General features: G+C 38.0%; 1 protein-coding gene across 4 annotated transcripts in view; it reads left to right on the top strand.

Annotated features, from left to right (window-relative positions):
• Nucleotides 1-26,585, top strand: part of LOC139754139 (oxidoreductase HTATIP2-like) — a 28,252-nt gene extending 1,667 nt beyond the window's left edge. For 3 of the 4 annotated variants that reach the window (XM_071671272.1, XM_071671273.1, XM_071671271.1), the window contains exons 2-5: nucleotides 5,110-5,328; nucleotides 5,955-6,138; nucleotides 11,968-12,080; nucleotides 16,470-26,585. In XM_071671272.1, the coding sequence (XP_071527373.1) occupies nucleotides 5,122-5,328; nucleotides 5,955-6,138; nucleotides 11,968-12,080; nucleotides 16,470-16,637 (672 nt within the window). In that variant the 5' untranslated portion in view covers nucleotides 5,110-5,121 and the 3' untranslated portion in view covers nucleotides 16,638-26,585. Of the gene's footprint in view, nucleotides 1-1,292; nucleotides 1,421-5,109; nucleotides 5,329-5,954; nucleotides 6,139-11,967; nucleotides 12,081-16,469 lie in introns of all 4 variants that reach the window. The other variant, XM_071671270.1, reaches the window with a different exon arrangement.
• Nucleotides 26,586-27,031: the final 446 nt, after the last annotated feature.

Raw genomic sequence — 27,031 nt, 5'->3', positions numbered from 1 at the left:
TACCAAATGTGTCCCACAGATTGAAATAATTAAAATGCATTCTAAACTGGTACCATAGAAGTATCCAGATATTCTACCCAGGACAGGTTATCCTTGGGTGAAAATCACACAACACATTTGCGTATGTTAGTTTAATGGGCTGCTCAGGAAACAGCATGTTGTGGGTCTCTTTACCTTCATCATTTGTCTACACATCACTAAGGTCAGGTGCATATATTTTTCCTCTCCATATTACCTGTACTGTAGGGGATGTTTCGGGTGAATTTGATCCCACCGTACCTACAGAGAACGATATATGAAACCCCACAATACATGAAGTATGATAATTCTTGATGTAGATTTCCCAAAAGCTAAAAATTACTGCTAACTTTCATTCTTAATAGTGTGTGCAGTCAACATTAGGGCTTGGGAAAAAATGTTGTCCCATGCCACCATACTTCCAGACTACATTTTACTTGTTCTCAGAAGTATTATATGCAACTGACAATTTTTTATGAAAACATTGGAGTTTGAAAGGTTTGCACTTGACCGGATGAATTAAAAAGATGTGATATACAGAAGTTGACATCTGTCAGTGAACTGAACCAGTGTATGTGAAGCATCCAAGGTAAATGGGAAAGGTCTGTGGGGTGTGGTTGTGGATAGGAAGCTATAGTTTCAATGCAGTACACATAACAGCGAGAGAATGAATTGTGAGTGATGCAGCATTTACTTGTCTGTTCCTGGCACTACCTTGCTATTGTGAGAAGTGACAAGTATGAAATCAAGTATTGTTATTATTACAGATGCTCCTTGACTTGCGATGGGGTTATGTTCTGAGAAACCCATCGTAAGTTGAAGATATCATATCAAAAGTACATTTAATACTGTACACGTAACTTACTGAATATCGTAGCATAGCCGAGCCTACCTTAATAGTTCTCAGAACACTTACATTAGCCTACACTTTGGCAAAATCATCTAATGAAAGACTAATAATAAAGTGTTGAATATCTCGCCATCATAAAATTGAAAAATTGTGTTGAGCCATTGTAAGTTGGGGGTCATCTGTATTTATTATTTGTGTTGGAAATGAATAACAAAGCAATTATGAATATGTACATGTGTATATATATATATGTACATGTAAGCGTGTATATATACATGTATGTGCTTATATGTATGTGAATGGATGTGTCTATCTTCATCTATTTCTTGGCACTATTTTTCTAACACGGGAAACTGCGATCAAGTATGAAAAAAAACAATTCTTATTATTATCATCATTATATAACCCCAGGACCCCATTACAGCAATCCTGCAGCCTCAAGACTACACTACAACCAGTAGCATGGAAAAGAGGGACTCCTTTGGAGTGAGAAGCTCCTCAACGAGATTGTACTCCTTTTCATCCACAGATGATGACACAACCTCACTGAAGGTGACTTTTCACTCATGGCATAACCACAAGGAATTAGAGTCCAGTAGTGCCATACACTGATATATATTTAGATAGATATAAGGTGTGATTAAAAAGTTCTAAGACTTGGCCTTTATTCTAAAAGTTAGTGGTTTGATTGATTAAGTAAGAAAGGGTAAGACAGATGTGTGGAAATAAAAAGAGTGTGGTTGAGAGATCAGAAGAGGTTGTGTTTAAATGGTTTGGGGATATGGAGAGAATGAGTGAGGAAAGATTAACAAAGAGGATATATGTGTCAGAGGTGGAGGGAATAAGTAGAAACAGGAGACCAAATTGGAGGTGGAAAGATGGAATGAAAAAGATTTTGAGTGATCAGGGCCTTAATATAAAGGTGGGTGAGAGGTGTGCAAGGAATAGAGTGAATTGGAACATTAGTTGACGTGCTGTCAGTGGACTGAACAATGGCATGTGAAACGTCTGGGGTAAACCATGGAAAGGTGTGTGGGGCCTGGATGTGGATAGGAAGCTGTGGTTTTGGTGCATTACACATGACAGCTATATGTGTATATATATAGCTGTCGTTTCTTGTGTCAGTGAGGTGGCGCCAAGACAAGAGAAAGAAAGACTGCAGCTGCTCACATCCATTTTCTAACTGTAATGTAATACACTGAAACCACAGCTTCCTATCAACAACCAGGCCCCACAGACCTTTCCATGGTTTACCATGGATGCTTTACATGCCCTGGCTCAGTCCATTGGTAGCTTAGACTAAGCATTTCACTCATAATTTGCACATTTTTTGTTTCACTGAAACCATTGCACTTATGGTGAAATGTGGCCTATGTAGGGACATCTTTCCACTTCAGAATCTGTTGCCTTGAAAGTTTGTTATTATCCAGCATATATTATAATCTTTGGTATAAGATGGTGTTTTTGTCATTTTTTTTATAGCCACAACAATGTTGGTCACGGGGATATGATGCTTTTATCAAGTTTCATTTATTATTCTTCAGATAGATTTGATAGGGATTGGCTAGACATATTATTTTCCAGAAATAAAGATCAGTATATTAAATGCACTTTTAAATGATTTTCCTTTTCTGATGTAGGATATACCCAAACTTACCTGTTTTGTAGCAAAAACTAAAGGTACTTGTTTAGGGACATGGGATGTATTGATTTTAACTTATCACTATCGACAAAAATCCCACCAGTGGATTCTTTATAATTACACTCTGTTCGACCTGCAGAAATACTTTAATGTGTTGGGTTATGCTTCTTGGGTTGGTATTGTGTTTTCATTATATAGGTATGAGCAGAGTAGGGGGATTTTGTGGGTGAGATGTTTTAAGAAGGAAGAGAGTCACAATGAGTGGTTTGGTGAAAAGAGAGGTGATTAAAGTCTTGTGTAAGATGAAGTGTGGTGAAGGGGCCAGAGTGAATATGATTATAATTGTTTTCATTAAGAAAGGGGATGAGAGCGTTGTCGATTGGTTGGTCAGGATTTTCAGAGTATCTGTGACCCAGAACGAAGTGCCTTAGGGCTAGCACAATGCTTGTATAGATAGTGTCATTACATAAAGGCATGGGGGATAAAAGCAAATGCTTGAATTATATAGGAATAGATTTGTTGAGTATACCAGGTAAGTAATATGGGAGAATGGTAATTGAGAGGTTGGTGCCATGCACAGAGCATCAGACTGGATAGGAGCATTGCAGTTTCAGGGCTAGCAGAATGCATGTATGGATAGTGTCATTACATAAAGGCATGGGGGATAAAAGCGAATGCTTGATTTATAGAGGAATAAATTTGTTGAGTATACCAGGTAAGTTATATGGGAGAATGGTAATTGAGAGGTTGGTGCCATGCATAGAGCATCAGACTGGATAGGAGCATTGCAGTTTCAGGAGTGGCGGAGGATATGTGGACCAGGTACTTGAAGATGTGTGTACTTGGAGAAAGATGGATTTTTGTGAGGCAGTAGGATAGGGTCAACAGAGATGCTTTGTAGAAGGTGCTACAAATATGCAATGGACACATTAAGTTTTTACTGGGAGAGTAAGTCATGTGGATGAGTAAAAGGGAAGAGGGTAAGTGATTTCAAGTGAAATTGTGTCTGTGTGATGTCACCATAGTTGTTTTAACATGATTATGGATGAGATGATAAGGAAGGTAAATGTATGGACATGGAGGGAGGGGCAATTTTATAATATACTGGGGATGGGGTAGCTTGGGAGATGAGTCAGTTTCTGTTTGCAGATGAAAGTGCTGTAGGGGTGAATTTGAGAGAAAAGTTGCAGGAGCATGTTTCTGAGTTTGGGAAAGTGTGTGAAATTTGAGAATTAATGTGAATAGTACAGTAACAAGGTGTAATAGAGGTGGGGAAGGGGGGGTAATGAAACAGGTTGGTTTGTGTGTGTGTTTGAGGAAAGAGCTTGGAGCAAGTGTAATTCTTTAGATAACTGGGAGTGGACATGCTGTTACTTATTTGGGAAGATAGTGATGGATGGGGAATGCCAGTGTTTCCCCACCAGAAAGATAGAGGATTAGAAGGTCCTAACCCTGATTTTTCTAGAGAATATCCTAGAGAATCTCTCATACTTGGGCAACAATGCCTTAGAGAGAAAAGGTATTTCAAATTTCAAAGCCAACATTTTTGTTTTTGAGCCTTATTTTGGAGGTGGAAAGATGGAGTGAAGAAGATTTTGAGTGATCAGGGCCTGAGCATGCAGGAGGGTGAGAGACGTGCAAGGAATAGAGTGAATTGGAATAATGTGGTATACCGGGGTCGACATGCTGTCAGTGGATTGAACCAGGGCATGTGAAGCCTCTGGAAAACCATGGAAAGTTCTGTGGAGCCTGGATGTGGAAAGGGAGCTGTGGTTTCGGTGCATTATTACATGACAGCTAGAGACTTGAGTGTGAACGAATGGGGCCTTTGTTGTCTTTACCTAGTGCTACCTCGCACACATGAGGGGGAAGGGGGTTGTTATTCCATGTGTGGCGAGGTGGCGATGGGAATGAATAAAGGCAGACAGTATGAATTATGTACATGTGTATATATGTATATGTCTGTGTGTGTATATATATGTATACATTGAGATGTATAGGTATGTATATATGCGTGTGTGGACGTGTATGTATATACATGTGTATGTGGGTGGGTTGGGCCATTCTTTCGTCTGGTTCCTTGCGCTACCTTGCTAACGCGTGAGACAGCGACAAAGCAAAATAATAATAATAATTATTTCAACAAAATGTGTTAAGAAAACATTTTCTGTATTCTTAAGACTGAATTTGTCACATCTTGGAGCAGACTTTTTTCCATTTGATATTATTGCAGTCCATGGAAAAACACGTTTCACTTAATGGAATTTTGCGTAATAGCCAGTTTTTCAGGAATGCCCTGGTTTGATTAAGTAGGTTACTTGCATCTCCAATATGGTACTTCAGTAAAATAAAGTAAATTCAGAGAAGTGGAAGCCACTGATAACCAGAATTATTGATTCAACTTACAAGATTTTCTAACCAGTGGGATGAATTACATGCTTGACGTGGTAATTTGAAGCTTAAATTTTATACTATTCTCATGTGAGCACCATCATTGCATTTGCTTAGCCTTTCGCTCTTGAGTTACTTTAGAAATACTGATGCATCCTGTTTATGCATTCTGTAATTTTGATGGATTTTAACAGAGTATTCTTTTCAGCCAAAAAGTGCAATGAGTGAGGGAATAACTGCACTGGTGCTAGGTGGGTCTGGGGAGATAGGAAAACAGTTGGTCCGTGAACTTATCAGCAATGCCTCCTTCTCCCGCATCCTGTTGGTGACAAGACGTCCTATTGAGGCAGACTGTGAAAAAGTTGAGCAAAAGATTGTTGACTTTGAGAAGTTGGATGATTACAAGGAAGCTTTTGAAGGTGCACAGGTAAACAATCAAATACTTCTTATGCCAAGCTTAGAATATAGAAGAGGCTAATAGCATTAAGTGCATCTTTCTCTTGATTTATTTATTTCTTCTTACCATCTTCCTTTGATGTTGGAACAGTATCTTCATCTTTTGTTGATAACTGTTATGGAATATTTTTTGGATACATCAATATGAGGCTATTCAAGATAAAATCTGCTTTATTTCTTAAGTGGCAAGGCATTGATGTTATTTTGACATAAATTCAGTTGTTATTAAGTTAATTTGTTAATTTGACCTTGAACTCTATTAGTAACTATCACATTCAGTCTGTTCTGTGTCTTTACTTATACCATTGTGATTTGTCCTTTTTCTTATGATAAATTTTGCGTAATAACTGCATGTGTTACAGCAGTAACAGAATGATAACATAGTAGTAATCCAATGTTCTCTGTCAGGTAGTTGCCTATGTACTGAGTTTAACTAAGAGCCAAGGCCACATGCTTTGATTCTTATATCTGGGTAACACTGGACCCCATATTATAAGTGAAATTTTATTCTATACTTGATACAGACATCAGAATTGAACAAGTATAATAATAACTATTGATGACAATACCATGGTTTTGAAGACTGCCATCCTTCAGGTTGGGTTTTGCTGCTTGGGAACTACAAGAGGGAAAGCTGGTGCAAAGGGGTTTGTTCGTGTTGACCGTGATTATGTGAGCCATGCTGCCCAGCTCTTGAAGGAAGCTGGTTGTTCACATTTTAACTTGGTCTCCTCAACAGGTGCCAACAAGAATTCATCTTTTCTTTACAACAAGACTAAAGGTATTGTTCCTTGGTTAATAAGACAGAAATTAACATCATTTATCAACAAAAAAAGTCATAAGTTAGCTAGTGCACAGTTGAATTTTTTTGGGCTGATAGATGATGGGGCCCAAAAGAAACACACATTGTACTAGTAAGTGTGTGTTGACAATGAGCCAGGGTACATATGCATAATTGCTCTTATTTAGCCGCTATTCGTAGGGTTGTTAGAGAACTGTCATTCATCATGGTGAAAAGTGTGTGAGTGAAGCATCTGGTGCTTCTCCAAAGAAACAGCAAAGGAAACAAGTGCACACTGCCTAAGAAAATGAGATAGAGATATCTAATTTCATCTCTTACATCCAATAAGCCACGGGTGACATACAACAATGATCCAAACCTTGAGAAATGCCCTGAGTTCTCCCACAACCTCTAGTGGATCATGTAAGGCTGAACAGATCTGCTGATGAAGCATTGGGTGGAAGGACAGCAAAAGAGCATCACATGTTTCCTTCCCAGGTGTTCATCGTTGTAACTTACCTTGTATAAGGTTACTTTTACTGGTGTTGTATAACTGTTACATAGGGGTTTCCAACAAAAATCAAACAAATCAGCTAGGCAGAATAATGTAAAATCATTATTTTTTAAAATTCAAGAATTGATGTTTTAAGTCATTGGTTAAGGAAAGGGTTGGTAAGAGGGTTGTCCAATCATATAGTTAAAATATGTTTGTGTTTTATTGTACATGGATTACTAATAGATATCAGACATTTCTTTTTAATAAGATGAGGAGAAACATTGAGGACTGAAAGGGTGAAATATACTCTCCAGGAGAATTTAAAACTTAGAGAATCCAAAGGAGTTCAGGACAAGTTGATGTTGATTTGAAGACAGTATTGGAGGCCGTCAAGGTCTACAGTATGGAGTGTATTGATTGTAGAAAAAGTTACACCAGCAGGTGGAATAAAAATTCAAGAAAGTTGGTAAAGAAGAAGAAGAAGAAGAAAAAAAGAGGACTTGGAAAAAGAAGCTGAATCTGCATGAAAATAATGATGAATAGAGATGAGTGCATGTTGAAGTGATTATGGTGTGATACTTAGTCGAGGTGATTGTGGTGTGTTACTTCACAGAATGGATGTTGCTGCATTTGTTGTTAGATGATGATACTGTGATGTTAGCTACATGAGAGGAGGAGTTGAATTGAATTGTGAGCCAGTTTGATGTATGTAAAAGGAGGATGCTGAAAGTAATTCTCTAGGTTTTTCAATGGAGGTTAGTTTGTAAGATCAAAGAATTGGAAACTGTGGTTAATTTTGAATAGTTTGCTGCAAAGTTTAATAAGGATGGTAGTGAGAAAGCTGAAGTTGAAAGAAATGTCATGCAAAGGGGGAAAACTGGGCTGCTCATTGAAAGCTGTGATGGATTTGAAAAATTTAAGGGGACAGTGTGTAAGAAGCGTGTATATATAAGTAGAGGTCCCATCACTGATATATGGCTGTGAAACTCAGAAGTAGTGAGGATGAAGATGATGGAGGAATGATCAAAGGTGAGATGCAGTGAGGGCATTATATTAATGTAATTAATATGAATGGAGACATTGATCTTACTTGATGAATCAACTTAGTGTTTAAAGTAAAAAGGGTAAGAAGCACATATATAAATGTGGAAGTCCATGTTTCATTTTAACATACTGGGCAGAGGTTAAGGATGATTAGGTATGATCCATACTTGATCCATTCCATTATATAAAGATTTGAATCATGAAAATATACAGATTAGCCATAAATTTTCAACAAAATTCTATTTTTGTTGAAATGAATAATAAATTGTACCATCTTTTGTACAGCAACATTCAGAATTTCAGTTTTCATTCAGGAAATACAGTGTATTTGAAATGTGAGTTTAAAAATATCATCTATGATTATCACATCCTCTTATCAAAGAACATAGCCTTGCCTAAATGAAATACTTTTGGAAGTTCATACCTTAAGAACCATGCATCGTAAATTGTACACTTTTGGCAAAGTGATTTTTTGTGTAATTTTTCTGTGAGAATTCCCCTTAAAAGCAGTGTTCTTCTAAAAGTACTCTTACCCATACCTGCTTTAGAGTCAAAACCAAATCTAGATATTACTTATCACAATATCTTTGTTTTTAGGAAGTAAGACCATGTTTCAAGTTAGTGTGCATGTGTTCTGAGGAGGTATTTCTTTTGTTGGAAGTGGCATTTCTAGCTGGATGGAGTGATATACATACCTAACCACAAGCAGATAAGAGAACCTAAATTTTTTTCAGAATCCCAACAACTATCTGTTGTCTCTGGTGTTCATGCTTGCACTGTCAACTACCAAGTCCCATCACGTTTTAAGGATTAGATTTCACTCTTACTATGAAGGCATTCACTGTTGTAACTATTTCACTAAATCAGTTGTAATTATTTCACTAAATCAGTTTCATTAAGACCTCAATGCATTGGCACTATTTTCTTGAGTATCTTACAATCACACCAAGAAGTTTTATAGCTGTTATATCTGGATTTATCAGCCAGAATGATAAATCAACAATTCCAGTTTCATCAACCAAGTTAGCCCTGCAGTGTGGTGCCAGCACAAAGAATTAAGGGAGGTGAGTTACAAGGAAGGGCTAGAGGCTTTAAAGTTGTCCATCATGGAAGAGAGGAGTGACTTCAAGACGAACTATAAGTATTTAAGACAGATTGATGACATGAACAGTTAACAGTTCTTTAAATGTAGGCATAGAGCAACCAGAGGACAAAAAATAATGTATAATTCACTCCACCTAGAACCTCTAATCCACAGGAACCCCATAATAATAGTACTACTGCTACTACTAATAATAATGATAATAATAATAATAATAATAATAATAATAATTTTTTTCTTTTTTTTTTTTTTGCTTTGTCGCTGTCTCCCGCGTTTGCGAGGTAGCGCAAGGAAACAGACGAAAGGAATGGCCCAACCCACCCCCATACACATTTATATACATACGTCCACACACGCAAATATACATACCTACACAGCTTTCCATGGTTTACCCCAGACGCTTCACATGCCTTGATTCAATCCACTGACAGCACGTCAACCCCGGTATACCACATCGCTCCAATTCAATCTATTCCTTGCCCTCCTTTCACCCTCCTGCATGTTCAGGCCCCGATCACACAAAATCTTTTTCACTCCATCTTTCCACCTCCAATTTGGTCTCCCTCTTCTCCTCGTTCCCTCCACCTCCGACACATATATCCTCTTGGTCAATCTTTCCTCACTCATTCTCTCCATGTGCCCAAACCATTTCAAAACACCCTCTTCTGCTCTCTCAACCACACTCTTTTTATTTCCACACATCTCTCTTACCCTTACGTTACTTACTCGATCAAACCACCTCACACCACACATTGTCCTCAAACATCTCATTTCCAGCACATCCGTCCTCCTGCGCACAACTCTATCCATAGCCCACGCCTCGCAACCATACAACATTGTTGGAACCACTATTCCTTCAAACATACCCATTTTTGCTTTCCGAGATAAGTGTCTGGGGTAAACCATGGAAAGGCCTGTGGGGCCTGGATGTGGATAGGGAGCTGTGGTGTTGGAGCATTACACATGACAGCTAAAGGCTGAGCATGAACGAATGTGGCCTTTGTTGTCTTTTTCTAGCACTACCTCGCCCACACGCGGGGGGAGAGGGTGCTGTTTCATGTGTGGCGGGGTGGCGATGGGAATGGATGAAGGCAGCAAGTATGAATATGTACATGTGTATATATGTATATGTCTGTGTATGTATATGTATGTATACGATGAAATGTATAGGTATGTACATGTGCATGTGTGGGCGTTTATGTATATGTATGTGTACGTGGGTGGGTTGGGCCATTCTTTCGTCTGTTTCCTTGTGCTACCTTGCTAACTCGGGAGATGGCGACTAAGTATAATAAATAATAATAATAAAAAGAATATATAGTAATATTGGTAAAACTACAACCACCATAACTACTATTTTATACCTTGCCTTATTGAGGTGGTATCTGGAACAAATGAACTCCGGCCTCATATGAACTTGAAACCTGTTCTTACCATCCACATCCATGCTTCCAGACTACTCCATGGTTTATATTTACCACTTCATATGTACTGGATCAGCCCACTGACAACACCGTGGCCCCCAATATACCACATCAGTCCAGTTCATTCTATCCCATGCATGCCTCTCCTCTTCTGTAATGTTCAGACCACAGTACCCCAAAGCGTCCTTCATCCCTCCATCTTCTCGGTCTACCTCTCCTCTTAGCTTCCTCCATTTCTATCATGTAGAACCTCTTAGTTAATCTTTCTTTGCTCAACCTCTTCTTAGGTCTAAAATACTTCAGTATACCATGGGCATCTCTTTTAATTAGAGTGCACTTACTACCACACATTTCATTTGCGCTGTCATTCCTTTTAAGATCAAACCATCTCATTCCACATATTGTTGTCACTCTCTTAACTCCAGACAGAAATAAGTCCAACCTCTACCCTCCTGTATCCCGGAATGGTCAACCATTTCCACTTAACAGAACTCCAGTCATACAAGGTACCATGTACAACACACATGACATTTGCTTCCCATACTACAGACATCAATACAGAGGCCATAAACAAACTGAGCACCCTCAGGACACTTACTGGCCCTCACAACAATCCTTGGTTGCCTTAAAGGCTCAAACACTAAGCACCTACACATTTAAAGAAAAACACTTCCAGTATAATCTCACAATGCAGAAAGAAAGAAAAATCATTCCAGTACAAACTCACTTCAATAAGCTTGGCACCCAATTCTTCACAACAGTCCTAGGCCCCTTCCACCCAAACCACTCCATAACCAACCACCAACCCTCAAGGACAAACAAAAATTTACCCCAGCTTCACATTTCAGGAGTCTGTACTCAAAGATTTTCCTTCCTCAAACAAATATGACATTGAATATGCATGCACACACAATAATCAGTGGACAAGCATTGAACAATGGCCCTCACAACCCATTCTTAAATTCTATCACACTTGAAATATACCCATCTGAAACTAAACTATCCAGTCATGTATGAAAGGCATTCTCTTGTTTGCATTCTGAACACCTTCTATCTTTCACAAGCACACACATCATACCACTTCTTGACCTGTGGTCCCACCTGGTGGATGTAGCCAGCATCCTCTGTGGTATTGGAGCTCCACATTAGGGATTGGCAAGGAAAGTAAATAAATTAATTGTATTCATGCATTTTATTTCCAAATTTCTTTTCCTTTTTGCATTTAGGTTCCAAAATTCACATCTATACCTATCTTTGCCCGTACAGACATAGACCTTTCTTCCCATATGCTCCGTAATGTACTCATGGCTTTAGCCCCACCCCACTTCCATCCTACCATCCTATGACTCAATTCAGCCCATGATTCCTCTGTTGCTACATCTACACCCAGACGTCTAAAGCTCTCTACTTCTCTCAGATCCTTTTCATTCAAGCTTACACTCAGGACATCCTGTCTTATCCCCTTTGTTGGACTTTATTTACTTTATTTTTGTTGACAATTATTTTCAACTTTCTATTTTCATACTCAATTTTCCAACCTTTATCACCAGCAGCACCAGCTTTATTTTTTCAATTCTGCTAGATTTGATGATTTCTTTTGAAGGCAGTGATACCTGGTCACTGGAGTTCAAAAGAAAGTATTATTGGAGAAGAATTTTTTTTTATTCCATTCCTCCATAGGAATTTTTCATCGATATATGAGAGATTATTTTTGAAGTTATTACATTTTATTATATTTTAAAAACATTTAGTATTCTTTTCAGGTGAGGTGGAGACACTAGTTAAAGAGTTGGGTTTCCCACGCCTCACCATATATCGGCCATCAGTACTGCTCTGTGATCGTCAGGAGTCTAGACCTTTGGAGAAGATTGCACAGGTACAGAGTCATCTGGAGTTCACCAGTTATGGAAGCTCTTTTGCTGTGGCCAACCTCTTGAGGAACTTCTCAAAGGGAATAGGTGTCAGAGACACAGATAGATCAATCTGATTCAATAAGCTGTTGATATGTTTGATATTTATGAGGTTAGCTACATTAGTTCTGCATTATATCATATCAAAGGAATCAAAGATGTAAATACTTGCCATACAATGTGGGATTAGTTAAGCAATACATTCTCAGATACTAGGAACTAATGGTAAGGTAATGAAACTCCATGCTTACAGTGCAGTGTCAGAGTTAACTAAGATTTTATCAAATAACTGATAATGTAATACATATTGTATCTGTATCTATATTTGCATCCTGACGCTACCTCGCTGACAAGTGGAAAGGATGCTGTGGTTTCGGTGCATTATACATGACAGCTAGAGATTGAGTATGAACGAATCTGTATCTATACTTGCATCCTGCCTCTACCTCGCTGACAAGTGGAAAGGATGCTGTGGTTTCGGTGCATTATACATGACAGCTAGAGACTGAGTATGAACGAATGTGGCCTTTGTTGTCTTTTCCTAGTGCTATCTCGCACACATGAGGGGGGAGGGGGATGTTATTTCATGTGTGGCGAGGTGGCGATGGGAATGAATAAAGGTAGACAGTGTGAATTGTGTGCATGTGTATATATGTATGTGTCTGTGTGTGTATATATATGTGTACATTGAGATGTATGGGTATGTATATTTGCGTGTGTGGACGTGTATGTATATACATGTGTATGGGGGTGGGTTGGGCCATTTCTTTTGTCTGTTTCCTTGCACTACCTCGCAAACGCTGGAGACAGCGACAAAGCAAAATAAATAGAAATACATGGAGAGAATGAGTGAGGAAAGATTGACCAAGAGGATATATGTGTCGGAAGTGGAGGGAACGAGGAGAAGAGGGAGACCAAATTGGAGGTGGAAAGATGGAGTGAAAAGGATTTTGTGTGATCGGGGCCTGAACATGCAGGAGGGTGAAAGGAGGGCAAGGAATAGAGTGAATTGGAGCGATGTGGTATACAGGGGTTGACGTGCTGTCAGTGGATTGAATCAAGGCATGTGAAGCGTCCGGGGTAAACCATGGAAAGCTGTGTAGGTATGTATATTTGCGTGTGTGGACGTATGTATGTACATGTGTATGGGGGGGGTTGGGCCATTTCTTTCGTCTGTTTCCTTGCGCTACCTCGCAAACGCGGGAGACAGCGACGAGGTATAAAAAAAAAAAAAAAAAAAATATATATATATATATATATATATATATATATATATATATATATATATATATATATATATATATATATATATAAGCCTAAGATGGAAAATCCTCAGTTGGCCCCCTTCTCTGTTCCTTCTTTAAAAGTAAACTTCTCTGTTCCTTCTTTGGAAAAGTAAAAATGAAGGGAAGAAGGAGAAGCAGAAGACCAAATTGGAGGTGTAAGGACAGAGTGAAAAAGATTTTGAGCGGTCGGGGCCTGAACATACAGGAGGGTGAAAGGCGTGCAAAAAATAGAGTGAATTGGAACGGTGTGGTATACCAGTGTCACCATGCTGTCAATGGATAGAACCAGGCCGTGTGAAGCATCTGGGGTAAACCATGGAACAAATGTTGACTTTTTTGTCTGTTTCCTGGTACTACCTCACAGATGCAGGGGATGACAATGCTGTTTCCTGGGAGGCAGCATGGCACCAGGAATGGATGAAATGTTTGAGGACAATATGTGGCGTGAGTTGGCTTGATTAAGTAATGAAAGGGTAAGAGAGATGTGTGGTAATAAAAAGAGTGTGGTTGAGAGAGCACAAGAGGGTTTGTTGAAATGGTTTGGACATAAGGAGAGAATGAGTGAGGAAAAGTTGACAGAGAGGATATATGTATCAGAGGTGGAGGGAAGAAGAAGAAGCAGGAGACCAAATTTGAGGTGGAAGGATGGAGTGAAAAAGATTTTGAGCATTGAGGCCTGAACATACAGGAGGGTGAGAGGCATGCAAGGAATAGGGTGAACTGGAACAGTGTGGTATACTTGGGTTGACATGCTGTCAGTAGACTGAACCAGGGCATGTGAAACATCTAGTGTAAATCATGGAAAGGTTTGTAAGGCCTGGATATGGATAGGGAGCTGTGGCTTTGGTGCATTAAATATGACGGCTGGAAACTGACTGTGAATGAATGTGGCCTTTTAGTCTTTTTATGGCGCTTCCTTGCTGAAGCAGGGGGTAGCGATGCTGTTTCCTGTGGGATGGGTTAGTGACAGGAATGGATGAAGGCAAGCAAGTATGAATATGTACATGTGTATATATGTATATGTCTGTGTATGTATATGTATGTAGAGGAAGCGTGGACCAGGAGCAACTGGTGGGATGTCTGGTCATTACATGGCAGAGATGAGGGTGACTGTTTGTAGGCTGTAGGTAAAGAGGAAATGATATGGATGGGAAAAAGGTTGTGAAAGTGAGTGAGATTTTAAAAGAGGCTTGCGAGAAGAGATACCTGGAGAGATTGAGTGTAGAATGCCAAAGGTGAGGATAAATGAAGCTAGAGGAATGGGAGGTATTTAGGGAGGCAGTGCTTATACATGCAAGAGAAGTGTGTGGCATGTGGGAGGTGGAGTGGTGAGCAAGGTCATTGATTAGGAAATTAATTTGCTATTGAAAGATAAAAGAAAGTTGTATAGAGAAGGAGTGTAAGTGATTGGGAGGTGTAAAGAAGAAAGTGACAGGAGGTGCAAGGTCTGTATAAAAGGGCAAAGGAGAGTTGGGGTGAGTATCAGCTAACTTCAGGGAGAGTTAGGAGGAGGTTAAGACTGTGAGAAAAACAAGAGAACAAATGGGAACATCATTGAATGGGTCAAACAGGGAAGTGGTACCAGGCTATTACATCTTTTGATGAACTGTCCATTGGCTGTAGCAATGTGGCTTAAAGACTTACATGTTGTGATCAGGGCATGCCTCACTGTTCTCATTTCTATATTGGGCAAATTAAAGGCTTGTGTGTGTAATTACCTGCTTCTTTTACCTATACGTACTGTACAGCAAGGGAATTTTACCCGCAAGGGGCCCCAACTCATAAATATTTTAAACTTCTGCATGCTGTATGTGTTTGTAAAATTACCTATTCATACAGTGCAAGGAGAGTTCTAATTATATGATGCCTTTTCTTGAACTCTCATTTAAATCAAGTATTCTTTAACATTTGCATACCACTGACATTGACAGTTTCATTGCTTAGACTGTTCCAACCATCTGGTACCCATACATTAAAATGGTACTTTTTCTTGTCCTATATTATGAGTTTCTTGATACCTTGTCATTGCATCTTATGAAGCAACCTTCACTGCCAACATTGTCCCGTAGACTCAAAACCTTGATGGTTGTAACTAGGTCATCCCTGTTTCTTTTTTTCTGTACATAGGGAGGGCATATGTATAACCCTCAGCTTTTATCATTGCTTATTTGTCTTAATTCAGGCTTATCTTTGATGTTCTCCCCCTGGGCTGTCTCATTGAATCTCTGTTTCTCTAGGTTTGGTGATCAGACTTGAGAAGCATAATCCTCTTTTGATGTGTTATGTATCTTTCTGGCTCTGTCTGTGTCTTCGAGTAAGTATGCTTGATATATACAAGACAGTCTCTTACACCTACTTGCATAGCAGATGTCAACACTATTTCTTTTCCCCTCCCATATGCTTCCTTTACCTCCTATTGATACACCTGCTTTTGGTGAACTCTTTCTCTTTCTCCTGCTCTTTCGTGTACATTTGTGTTGAGTACAGTATAGGATACTGTTTTCCTTATTTTAATTAATGTTTGCTCACCGTCTAGTGCAGTACTTTTTTAGAGAAAACTGAGGTCTTAAGTGTTCAATAATTTGCAAAGAAAAGATTTATTTTGTATGTAATTTATCTTGAAAATAAGCATATAGAAGAGGAACTTTAGGAGGAGTCAGGAATGGATCCCCATCTTTTCCCTGTATTGTTAGGACCACTTTATACAATTACTGTACTGCTGGACCATAAATTACTTTACTTTTACCCACTCATTGTCAAACAATATGACAAACTGGCAGAAAATTCCAAACATAGCTCTTGCATCTAGCTTCAAATAAGAAGCCCTGCTTTCCTTATATGTTAATATGTAAAGCCACCACTGACATAATGCAATCATGTCACAGTTATGCCTACCAAGACTAATAGAGACATAGTGTTCAGTTTGAAATCTATTGCACCCAGTGGTAAATGTAATTTATGGTTTGACTGTACACACATCTTTCCAGGAGAGCATCCTCCTTGCAAAGCATGAAAAAGGTCCATTATGTATAATCAATGTACTTTTAGTAATGTGTTATACCTTTGCAGATTATGCTTCGAGGTTTTGACTGGAGGAACAAAATGAGTATTGGAACTGATACTGTTGCCAGGGCAATGGTTGTAAACACCTTAGAGTCACAGACATCGGAAAAGTCAGAGGAGGCCAAAACGGAAATCTTAGAGAATGCTGATATCTTACGGCTTGGGATTGATTAAAGATGCATTGTGAATTATTATTTTGGGTCATCTAATGTTTGCTTAGAAGCTGAATCATATGAATGTGATCAGTGTAATTTGATGTATGTACTTGTAATCTCCACTTTAAGTAACGTGTGTGTTCCCTGAAAGTGCTACTTAAGTTAAACTAATTAAATGAATGATGTTCTCCAATACACAAGTTGAAATTAATTCTATGGTCAAATTTTTCAGCCGACAAATTACCCTATAATTACTACTCTAGTTGCTTACATGACTGTTTTGTACTGTCATTGTATTGTGTTAGGTATGTGTAGTATAGCAGTGACACTAAATCATTTAAAGAAATAAGAGGTTTGTGTAAAGGTGGCTAGCAGTCTCCCAGATCTGTCTGTAAGACTCACTACATACACATACCTCCCATCTTTTCTCTTTCACCTCCTTACAGGATCGCTTGTTATTAAGTTCTTTGACATTTGCCCTTCTTTCATCATTAACAGATAATGATGAACAAGGTTGCACAACAGTTTTAAACTTAAACTGCCTTAACTGAATCAGTGTTCTGATTTCTCTGCCAGTGTGAAATAAGCTACCTTTAGTGGAACTACTTAAAGTTGGGACGACTTGTTGATTATTGTGATATTTGTTGGTCCAACATTTCATATGTGCAAAGTGTTAGATATATATGAAACACATGATAGAAGGTTGTGTGAGGGTACTTAGTGTAGAAGCTCAATAGTTACCCATCTTGCTTTGATATTACAAAAGACCAGAAAAGTATGTATATCATTTAGAAGGTGAAGTTTTACCAATTTACACTTCTTGTGAAAAAATAGTAAGGAAATAATGGAGATTGGTATTGGATGAATGTAACACTTTCTTGATTGTATGATTTAAATAGCTCAAGGAAATTTCAGATAATATGTGCAGATAGACCTCTCTTAACAGAGCCTCATGTGACAGATTTCTTTGGAACGAACATGAAAGAAAATATTCATTTAATATATACAGCATACATATTAGACACTAAGAAACAAAAATTGGGAAAAACATAAAGAAAAGAATCAACAAATATGTTCACCACTATCTTTTCTTATATTCTCAAAACCTGTTGTGTACAGGCTGCCCTAATACATGTCAGTTCAGTCTCAGATGTTCTCTTTTTAGCTATCTCCTATGCGTATTTAGTGAACATTTTAAACTCACCACATCTGCAAGTATGAGTACAAGTAAAGCATCCAAGATGCGTAATATCCTAATAAAGACTTAAAGATGCAAGTGATACAAGGAGTTAAGGCTGGCGAGCATTGCCACAAGTGTGTCTTTCACTTGGAGTAGCTTACTCTACCATTATAATATTCGAAAACTGAGAGAATAAAAAGAACCAGCCAGTCCAACATTTCCAAAGTTCCAACAAATTTTTCCAGCGCACAAGGAATGAACCGCACAAGATGGTTGGGAGTGGTCCAGAAAGATGTAGGAGTGCTGCCTGAGCATGGTAGTGGTGATTGACAACACTGCAAGCTATGAAAAACTTGTAAATGTTGATTAGTGTTATATGGTATTTATATCAACAATGCTTTTGTGTTATCTAAAAAACACCAAAATAACAATCCACAGAGTCATCACTATTACTAAAGTAAGCCATTTTATAGTACTTACTAGTATAAGAATTGATACTGATAGCAGTACATCACCATTGGCACCATGTTGTAACAACCCCTTTTAATGTACTTCTTGCTTTATGGGCACCTTGTCCATTATAGAAGGTCTCCATGTACGTTTGACTTTACAGTTAGCAGTTGGAAAGATTTTTACTTTATAGTTTCTTAGCCCATATATTTGCCATCACTATAGAGGCAGAGAAAAGTCCAACTGTTATATTATTCTCCATGGTATTATTCTCAAAAATGTTCATTAGATACCTGCATATTTCTGCAAAAATGGTTGTATATAAATTAATTTTTATCGGGATCTTACTATGTACTTTACATACACTGAGACTCCACTTGTGAAACTCAAAGATGGTTGTTAAAACTGGAAATTCTTTCCGTTATAAATTCAAGACTAAATTTTTAGGTAGACTGTAGTATTGTGTGACAATTTTTTTTTATTTTTTATGTTTAGCGTTTAAGATTTCTCATATAAGAGAGATGATGGTTGACTGAAAATATGTTTGACTGGGGAGGACCTGAAGGAAATGGAGGGTTTTCAATACCTGGAGTTTACTTTGCAGAAAATGGAACCGTGGCCATTGAAGTGAGACTTAGGATGAGAGAGAGGGCTGTTCATATCAAACTCATAAGTATGGCATCTGCTTAAGAACAACCTATCACGCTGTCATATCTCTTTCCCTTCCCTCCTCCTCCTCCTCCTTCTCATTTGGTCTTTCATACTGAACATATTCTCTCTCTCATTTTCAGCTTGAGCTGTGTTTCAGAATGGCAAAGCTGTAACCTAGTTGAATTTAATGGTTCTAAATGCAGTCTCTCCATGCAAAGTATACCCCTGTTGCAACGGACTAATTCAGGGAAGGGTGGTCAGTTAGAAACCAATTTTCATAAAATAGCAAATTTTTCCAAGGTACATTAGTTTAATATGAAACACTAATATGTGTAATGGACACCTGCCTTATTCCTTCAAGGCTGGAGATGTTTAGGAAGTAGCAAAAACTACTCTAAATCAGAGGGAAACAGCTCCAGGGTCACCTAAAGGCACAAGTATTACCTCTTGATCAGAAATGAGACATGAAAGAGGTGCAAGCTTCTCTCCTCACACTCATAATACACAATAATTTCCTGCTTTTCAGCAATAATGCTGAGGTTTCTTAAAGCTCTTAGCATATGCAACACTAATTTTGCCTTTTTTCTTAAACCTGTGTGTCATTTCCTGTATTAGTGATGTAGCGCCAAGACAAAGTAATGGCTTTATTTGCTCACATCCACCTGTCATGCGTAATGCACCAAAATGACTACCCCTACCCATAACCAAGCACTTTTATCTGCAATAATTTGATAAAAAAGACAGAAATTCATTCAATAAAAACACTGTAATTGCATGAGAATAGAGTCACTTTGTGTGTTGACCAAGCTGGTGCTTATCTTAGACTGGCAGGCAGTGATCAAGGCTATGTCTTGTTTTGCCATGAAATTGATAGGTGTGTAAAAGAGAGACTTCTGGATGTTAATGTGCTGAGTAGGACAGCTGGAGGGATGTCTGTTCACTATCTTGTGAAGGTGAAGATTTGTAGAGGTTTTCAAAAAAGAAGGGAGAAGAGAGTGGTGAGAATAAGTAAGCTTGGAAAAGAGACTTGCGTGAGGAAGTACCAGGAGAGATTGTGTGCAGAATGGCAAAAGGTGAGAGCTTATGATGTGAGGAGAGTGGGTGAGGCATGGGATGTATTTAGGGAAGCAGTGATGGCATGGGCAAAAGATGCATGTGGCATGAGAAATGTAGGAGGTGGGCAGATTAAAAAAGGTAGAGTGGTGGGATGAAGATGTAATGTTGTTAGTGAAAGAGAAAAGAGAGGCATTTGGACAAATCTTACAAGGAAGGAGTGCAAATGACTGGGGAATGTGTGAGAGAAAGCGGCATGAGGTCAAGAGGAAAGTGCAAGGGTTAAAATGAGGGCAAATGAGAGATGCAGTAAGAGAGTATCATTAAATTTCAGGGAGAATAAAATGATGTTTTGGAAGGAGGTAAATAACATGCATAAGACAAGAGAACAAATGGGAATATTGGTGAAGGGGGCAAGGGGGAGTAATAACTGGAAGTGATGAAGTGAGTATTTTGAGGGTTTGATGATAGAGTGGCAGCTCTAGGGTGTTTTTGTTGCGGTAGTGTGCGAAGTGATAGGGTCAGGGAAAATGGTTTGGTTAAGAAAGAAGAGGTAGTGAAAGCTTTGCATTAGATGAAATCAGGCAAGGCAGTGGGTTTGGGTGGTATTGCAGTAGAATTTATTAAGAAAGGGGGTGACTGTGTTGTTGATTGGTTGGTAAGGATATTCACTGTTTGTATGGATCAGGGTGAAGTGCCTGAGGATTGGCAGAATGCATGTATAGTGCCATTGTACAAAGGCAAATGGGATAAAGGTGAGTGTTCAAATTACAGAGGCATAAGTTTGGTGAGTATTCCTGGGAAATTATGTGGGAGGGTATTGATTGAGAGGGTGAAGGCATGTACATAGCATCAGATTGGGGAGGAGCAGTGTGGTTTCAGAAGTGGTAGAGGATGTGTGGATCAGGTGTTTGCTTTGAAGAATGTGAGAAATACTTAAAAAACAGATGGATTTGTATGTAGCACTTATGAATCTGGATAAGGCATATGATAGGTTTGCTAGAAACTGTGAAAAGTTTTTACCAAGTATGTAAGGCATGTGCACGTATAGGAAGAGAGGAGAGTGAGTGGTTCCCATTGAAGGTCAGTCTGTGACAGGGGTGTGTGATGTCCCCATGGGTGTTTAATTTGTTTATGGATGGGGTGATTAGGGAGGTAAATGCAAGGGTTTCGGAGAGGGGCAAGTACGCAGTCTGTTGGGGTTGAGAGGGCCTGGGAAGCGAGTCAGTTGTTTGCCGATAATACATCTCTGGTGGCTGATTTGAACGAGAAACTACAGAAATTGGTGACTGAGTTTGGAAAAGTGTGTGAAAGGAGAAAGTTGAGAGTAAATGTGAAAAAGAGCAAGGTTATTAGGTTCCGTAGGAATAAGGGACAAGCTAATTGTAATGTAAGTTTGAAATGAGAAAAATTGGAGGAAGTGAAGTGTTTTAGATATCTGGGAGTGGACTAAGCAGCAAATGGAAACATGGAAACAGAAATGAGCTCCAGAGTTGGGGAGGGGGTTAAGGTTCTGGGAGCGATGAAGAATGTGTGGAAGGAGAGGATGTTATCTCAGACAGCAAAAATGGGTACGTTTGAAGGAATAGTAGTGACAATATTATATGGTTGCAAGGCATGGGCTATAGATAGAGTTGTATGGAGGAGGGTGGATGTGTTGGAAATGAAATGTTTGAGGACACTATGTGGTGTGAGGTGGTTTGATCGAGTAAGTAATGAAAGGGTAAGAGAGATATGTGGAAATAAAAAGAGTGTGGTTAAGAGAGCAGAAGAGGGTGTGTTGAAATGGTTTGGACATGTGGAGAGAATGAGTGAGGAAAGATTGATAAAGAGGATATACATATCAGAGGTGGAGGGAACAAGGAGTGGGAGACCAAACTGAAGGTGGAAGGATGGAGTGAAAAAGATTTTGAGCGATCAGGGCCTGAACATACAGGAGGGCGAGAGACATGCAAGAAATAGAGTGAATTGTAATGATGTGGTATACAGGGGTTGACATGCTGTCAGTGGACTAAACCATGGAAAGGTGTGTGGGGACTGGATATGGATAGGAAGCTGTGGTTTTGGTGCATTACACGTGACAGCTAGAGACTGAGTGTGAATGAATGTGGCCTTTTTTGTCTGTTTTCTTTGCACTGCCTCACTGAAGCAGGAGGTAGCAATGCCATTTCCTAAAGTTGTCTCTATCACCCCCTGAATAACCTGATTCGACATCTAAAGTTATAGCAACATGTCCTGTATCCCTTGAGTACCTTTATTATTCTTGGCAGACAAAATGTAACAGTTGTACTTACTTCAGAGGCAGGACTAAACATGGTGAGAGGAAGCATTTGATGAAACATTTTTGTTTACAAGTTGAATGCCAGTAGGTGGGATACGAATCAAATTGTGATTTATCAATGGGTGGGATATGAATTGAAAAGTAATTTGCAGACATCTTATAATATTCATGATAAGCAATGGAGGTGGTTTGAATAACACCATGGGTCTCACTAGATGAAATGATTTGGCATGTAAAGCGAAAAAGAAACTCTATGGTAAAACTGGGGATCCAGGTATCAGTTTAACACACCGGACATAGGTTAAGGATGTGTATGAGTGATGTCTCTGAGGCTTTATGTACATGATCCACCTCACTGAGGTTGGAATGGAGTAATATTAATAGGTAGACAGATAGAGAGCATTTGCATTACATGGTGCTGATTTTTTGTGTCAAAACAATATATGTATGCACTTAAGTTTTTTGTGTACAAGTATGGTATACCTTACATTTTATATGGAACTATTTGGAGTGTAAATAAATAACTTTTGTATTTCTTTTTAATGGTCTTAATTAATGTATTGGTTGTTTAATAACTAGTCTTCTTTAACATTTCATAGTCAGTTAGTTGTGTAGAATGTAACCTGGGTTTATACCTACATATATTTTGGTATGGGTAAATTATAAAAAAAAAATTATGTAACTTCAGTCATGAATGAAGGTCAAGTAACATGAACATGTGATAAATGTTTTCATCATTAACTATTTATTAATGTTGTATCATAAAGGGAACTACATGATTGAAGGCCTTAATGTTTTTAAGGTGCCTTACAGTGATAAAATCATTAATGGTGCTCATCTAAAATATTTTTATATGAATTATAAGGAATACTAATATATATATATATATATTAAGAGTATATGGTGTGGGATGTAAGTTACTGGAAGCAGTGAAAAGTTTTTACCAAGGATGTAAGGCATGTGTATGAGTATGAAGAGAGGAAACTGATTGGTTCCCAGTGAATGTCGGTTTGTGGCAGAGATGCGTGATGTCTCCATGGTTGTTTAATTTGTTTATGGATGGGGTGGTTAGGGAGGTGAATGCAAGAGTTTTGGAAAGAGGGGCAAGTATGCAGTCTGTTCTGGATGAGAGGGCTTGGGAAGTGAGTCAGTTGTTGTTCGCTGATGATGATACAGTGCTGGTGGCTGATTCGGGTGAGAAACTGCAGAAGTTGGTCTGAGTTTAGTAAAGTGTGTGAAAGAAGAAAGCTGAGAGTAAATGTGAATAAGAGCAAGGTTATTAGGTTCAGTAGGGTTGAGGGACAAGTTAATTGGGAGGTAAGTTTGATGGAGAAAAATTGGAGGAAGTGAAGTGTTTTAGCGGAAGTAAGTCACAGGGTGGGGGTTGGAGGTGAAGGTTCTGGGAGCGTTGAAGAATGTGTGAAAGGTGAGAACGTTATCTTGGAGAGCAAAAATGGGTATGTTTGAAGGAATAGTGGTTTCAACATGTTATATGGTTGCGAGGCATGGGCTATAGATAGGGTTGTGCGGAGGAGGGTGGATGTGTAGGAAATGAAATGTGGTGAGAGGTGGTTTGATCGAGTAAGTAATGAAAGGGTAAGAGAGATGTGTGGTAATAAAAAGAGTGTGGTTGAGAGAGCAGAAGAGGATGTATTGATATGGTTTGGTCACATGGAGAGAATGAGTGAGGAAAGATTGACAAAGAGGATATATGTGTCAGAGTTAGTGGGAATTTGTGATTTCTGTTAATTATTGGTGCTGCTAAAAATATATCTATTCTTACTTTATAACTACTTGGTTAGGTATTTTAATTTTTTTTCCATGTTACACAAGGCAAATTAATTTACAAATATACTTAGTGTGCCTCATTCTGATTAGCCACTTGCTTTACAGTGAAGCACCTTAATGAATATGGTTAGAGTTCTGATATTCTGTTAAGACTAAGGTTGCCGGAGGTTACTTCTAAGAAAAGATGAAATGCATGTCACTGTGTGCTTCGGAGGAATCAGATGTACAATTTGATTTCTTAAGATCCTTTAACTCTAAGACTGGAAAGGATGCATTCATGTATGAAAAAGAAATTGAAATGTTTTGATAAAGGTAATATTGAAGTATTTTATTGTAAAAACCAAACTGTTTTTATATGGATGAGTAGATAAAGAAGTAACAAAAGACCTGACTAAGAATTATGTGTTTGAGAGCTTCAGTGATTTTATGTCTGTAATTACCACGTCTTCATTTTCACCACCTGTACTCCATCACTTCCTTTTTACCTCTGCTCTCTTTTCTTTTTGACTGATACTTTTATTAGATTATGATTTGGAAAGTGTATGTTCTTATTTAAAAAGTAAATTAAACCCAAACTTCAATATGGCTATAAACTCTTACGAATTGAGAAATGCTGTCAATATATTTGTTACAGTCACAAACAAAAGGACTGGGTAAAAGTAAGGCTAATATAATTTCCTTGGTTCCTCATACAAAAAAGAAATTATTTGTACTTTTATTTATGTGTACAGTTCCTGCAATTTTTTATTGACTTCATAATATATACATATATAAAAGCTCAATATATGTTGGCAGCTGACCTTCATGCCACTGGTCATTTTTATAAATTTGAATTCCAGTGTAAATTTGAAATGGAAATGAAGATTAATTATCTTTACAGAGCATTAGTATGTAAGTTATTCATCAGATTTAGGAAAGCATTTTACTTCTTCTGGTTTTGAAAAAATTAGTATTTAATTCTATTAAATCTTTTTACCAAAAAACTATCTTTTATTTAAAAAGTACATATAACTTATGTTTTGGTATGTCTTTCATATCCTGATTACTGATCAATTTCTATATAATTAATCTGTTCTGTATCATAACACTAATTATTGGTGTATGTTCTAAATGATCCATTTTGATCTTCTGTATTGTGACTAAGAAGGGTCCTGTTTTGAAACGAAGAAAATCTGTTGTATATTAGACTTACAGCATCTGTGTTCAGCCCCAGGTAAAAAACTAATACTTACGCAAAAATAGCATGGCCCCCTAATGCTGTATGCAACATTTTCAATTATGAATTGTATTTCTTAACATGTTTGCTTGTGTGTATAATATTATATACACAGAAAAACAGTGAAGGACAAAAGCATTCTTTTATAAATTTTTGAAGGCCACAATGATGTATTCATCAAGTCTGGCAAATGGTAATGAATGCTGCATGACGAGTCTTGGCCAGCCTCTAAGCCACCACATGCACACTCTCAAAGAATGGGAAATATCCTGTATGTCATTTCAACCATCACAAAAAGCAACAAGATAGATTTTTTGTGACATTTTGAAGGCCATGATGATGTCTTTGTCATCTGTTCTTCTAAGTAAGAGTCTTTGTTGACAAGTGCAGTGTCATTGGTTTGTGAAAGTGTTAATTGGTGAAACAAATGGTACAGTTTTTTATTCATAATTATAGGTTTTAATTCTGAAGGCTCCAGAGAATAGGTATATCTAAATTCCCTGTAGACTTTTTGTGCAGATACTGATGCCAAGAATTGTATTTATACTGGTTAAAATACTGACTACTGCAAAGGATGCTACTGTGTCCAGACATATATGTGATGTTACTGAAACTGACAGTATATGTGCTACATTAAGAGTGATATAGAGGAACTCTTTTGTCATAAAAAATAATGAATTGGAAAGTATATTCATTTACATTTTTCTGTTCATGTAGACTGGGTCAGTGCCTTACTATTGTATAATTTTCTTCACAACAATATAATTATATAATCATCTGTACTTCCCAAGCCATGTATGGGGAAATACCTACCCATTAAAATTATGTAACTGGTTTCAGTCAAGATGGTCAAAAGTGTGGCAATGAAATGTGATGAGCAACTAAACTTTGCCACTGAATTTATGTGTTCAGAAGTATTTCAAAAATTTCACCACAGAACTATGTATGAAAGACTGGAGTATTTGGATTAGGTACTATAAACTGTTTTAGAGAAAGTAACACTGTATATGAAAATATAATAGAACTAAACATTGTGATATGAGTACTGTTAGAATAAACTTGTGCTGACTTTGTAATACAGTTAATATGCATAATGTGGAACTTACATTGTGTAATATGAAAATGTTCAGAGAAACCACCATAATAATATGTAGTACAGAACTACATGAATATTTCATAACCCCAGCTATTACAGAAGACACCCCCCTTTACTGTAGATTTGCAAATCCCCAACGGAGAATATCTGTAACCTGCATTAAATTCACCTATCCATGGGTAGACAATAAATTGATAGATAAATAACATGTAATCTGATAAAATAAATTGGTTGAACAAGATGGTGAAAAAAGATGCTTTACTTTCATGTATATACAGCAAGGCATTTTACTATAACATCTTTCAGACATTTTGCACTCTACATACATTTACATATATTCAATCATGTTGAAATGCTCTCTCACCTGTACATTTTCTAATGTCCTTCCATCTCATCTTTTCAGTCTTCCACATGAAGGCTTACCCCTTGACCCATATTCTCTACTCTCTCAAATCAATTCAACCTATGCTAATACATCTCTCTTATATTCATTATCCTATTTTTCCTTTTTAACAACAGCCTAGCTCTCTCTCTTTCACTGGAGAGACACTTTCAAGGGTAGTACTGTATTCCCCCCCCCCCCCCCTAACTCTTTGATCTATGTATCATTTTGAATATTCATCCTTAACTGCTTGTCCTAAAACTCTATCTGAGTAGACACTTTTGGCCAAGAAAGAGTATGTAACCTAAACCCGTCA

This window comes from Panulirus ornatus, chromosome 16 (assembly GCF_036320965.1).
Source record: "Panulirus ornatus isolate Po-2019 chromosome 16, ASM3632096v1, whole genome shotgun sequence".
Taxonomy (NCBI): domain Eukaryota; kingdom Metazoa; phylum Arthropoda; class Malacostraca; order Decapoda; family Palinuridae; genus Panulirus; species Panulirus ornatus.
This window is presented reverse-complemented; position numbering and strand designations above follow the sequence as displayed.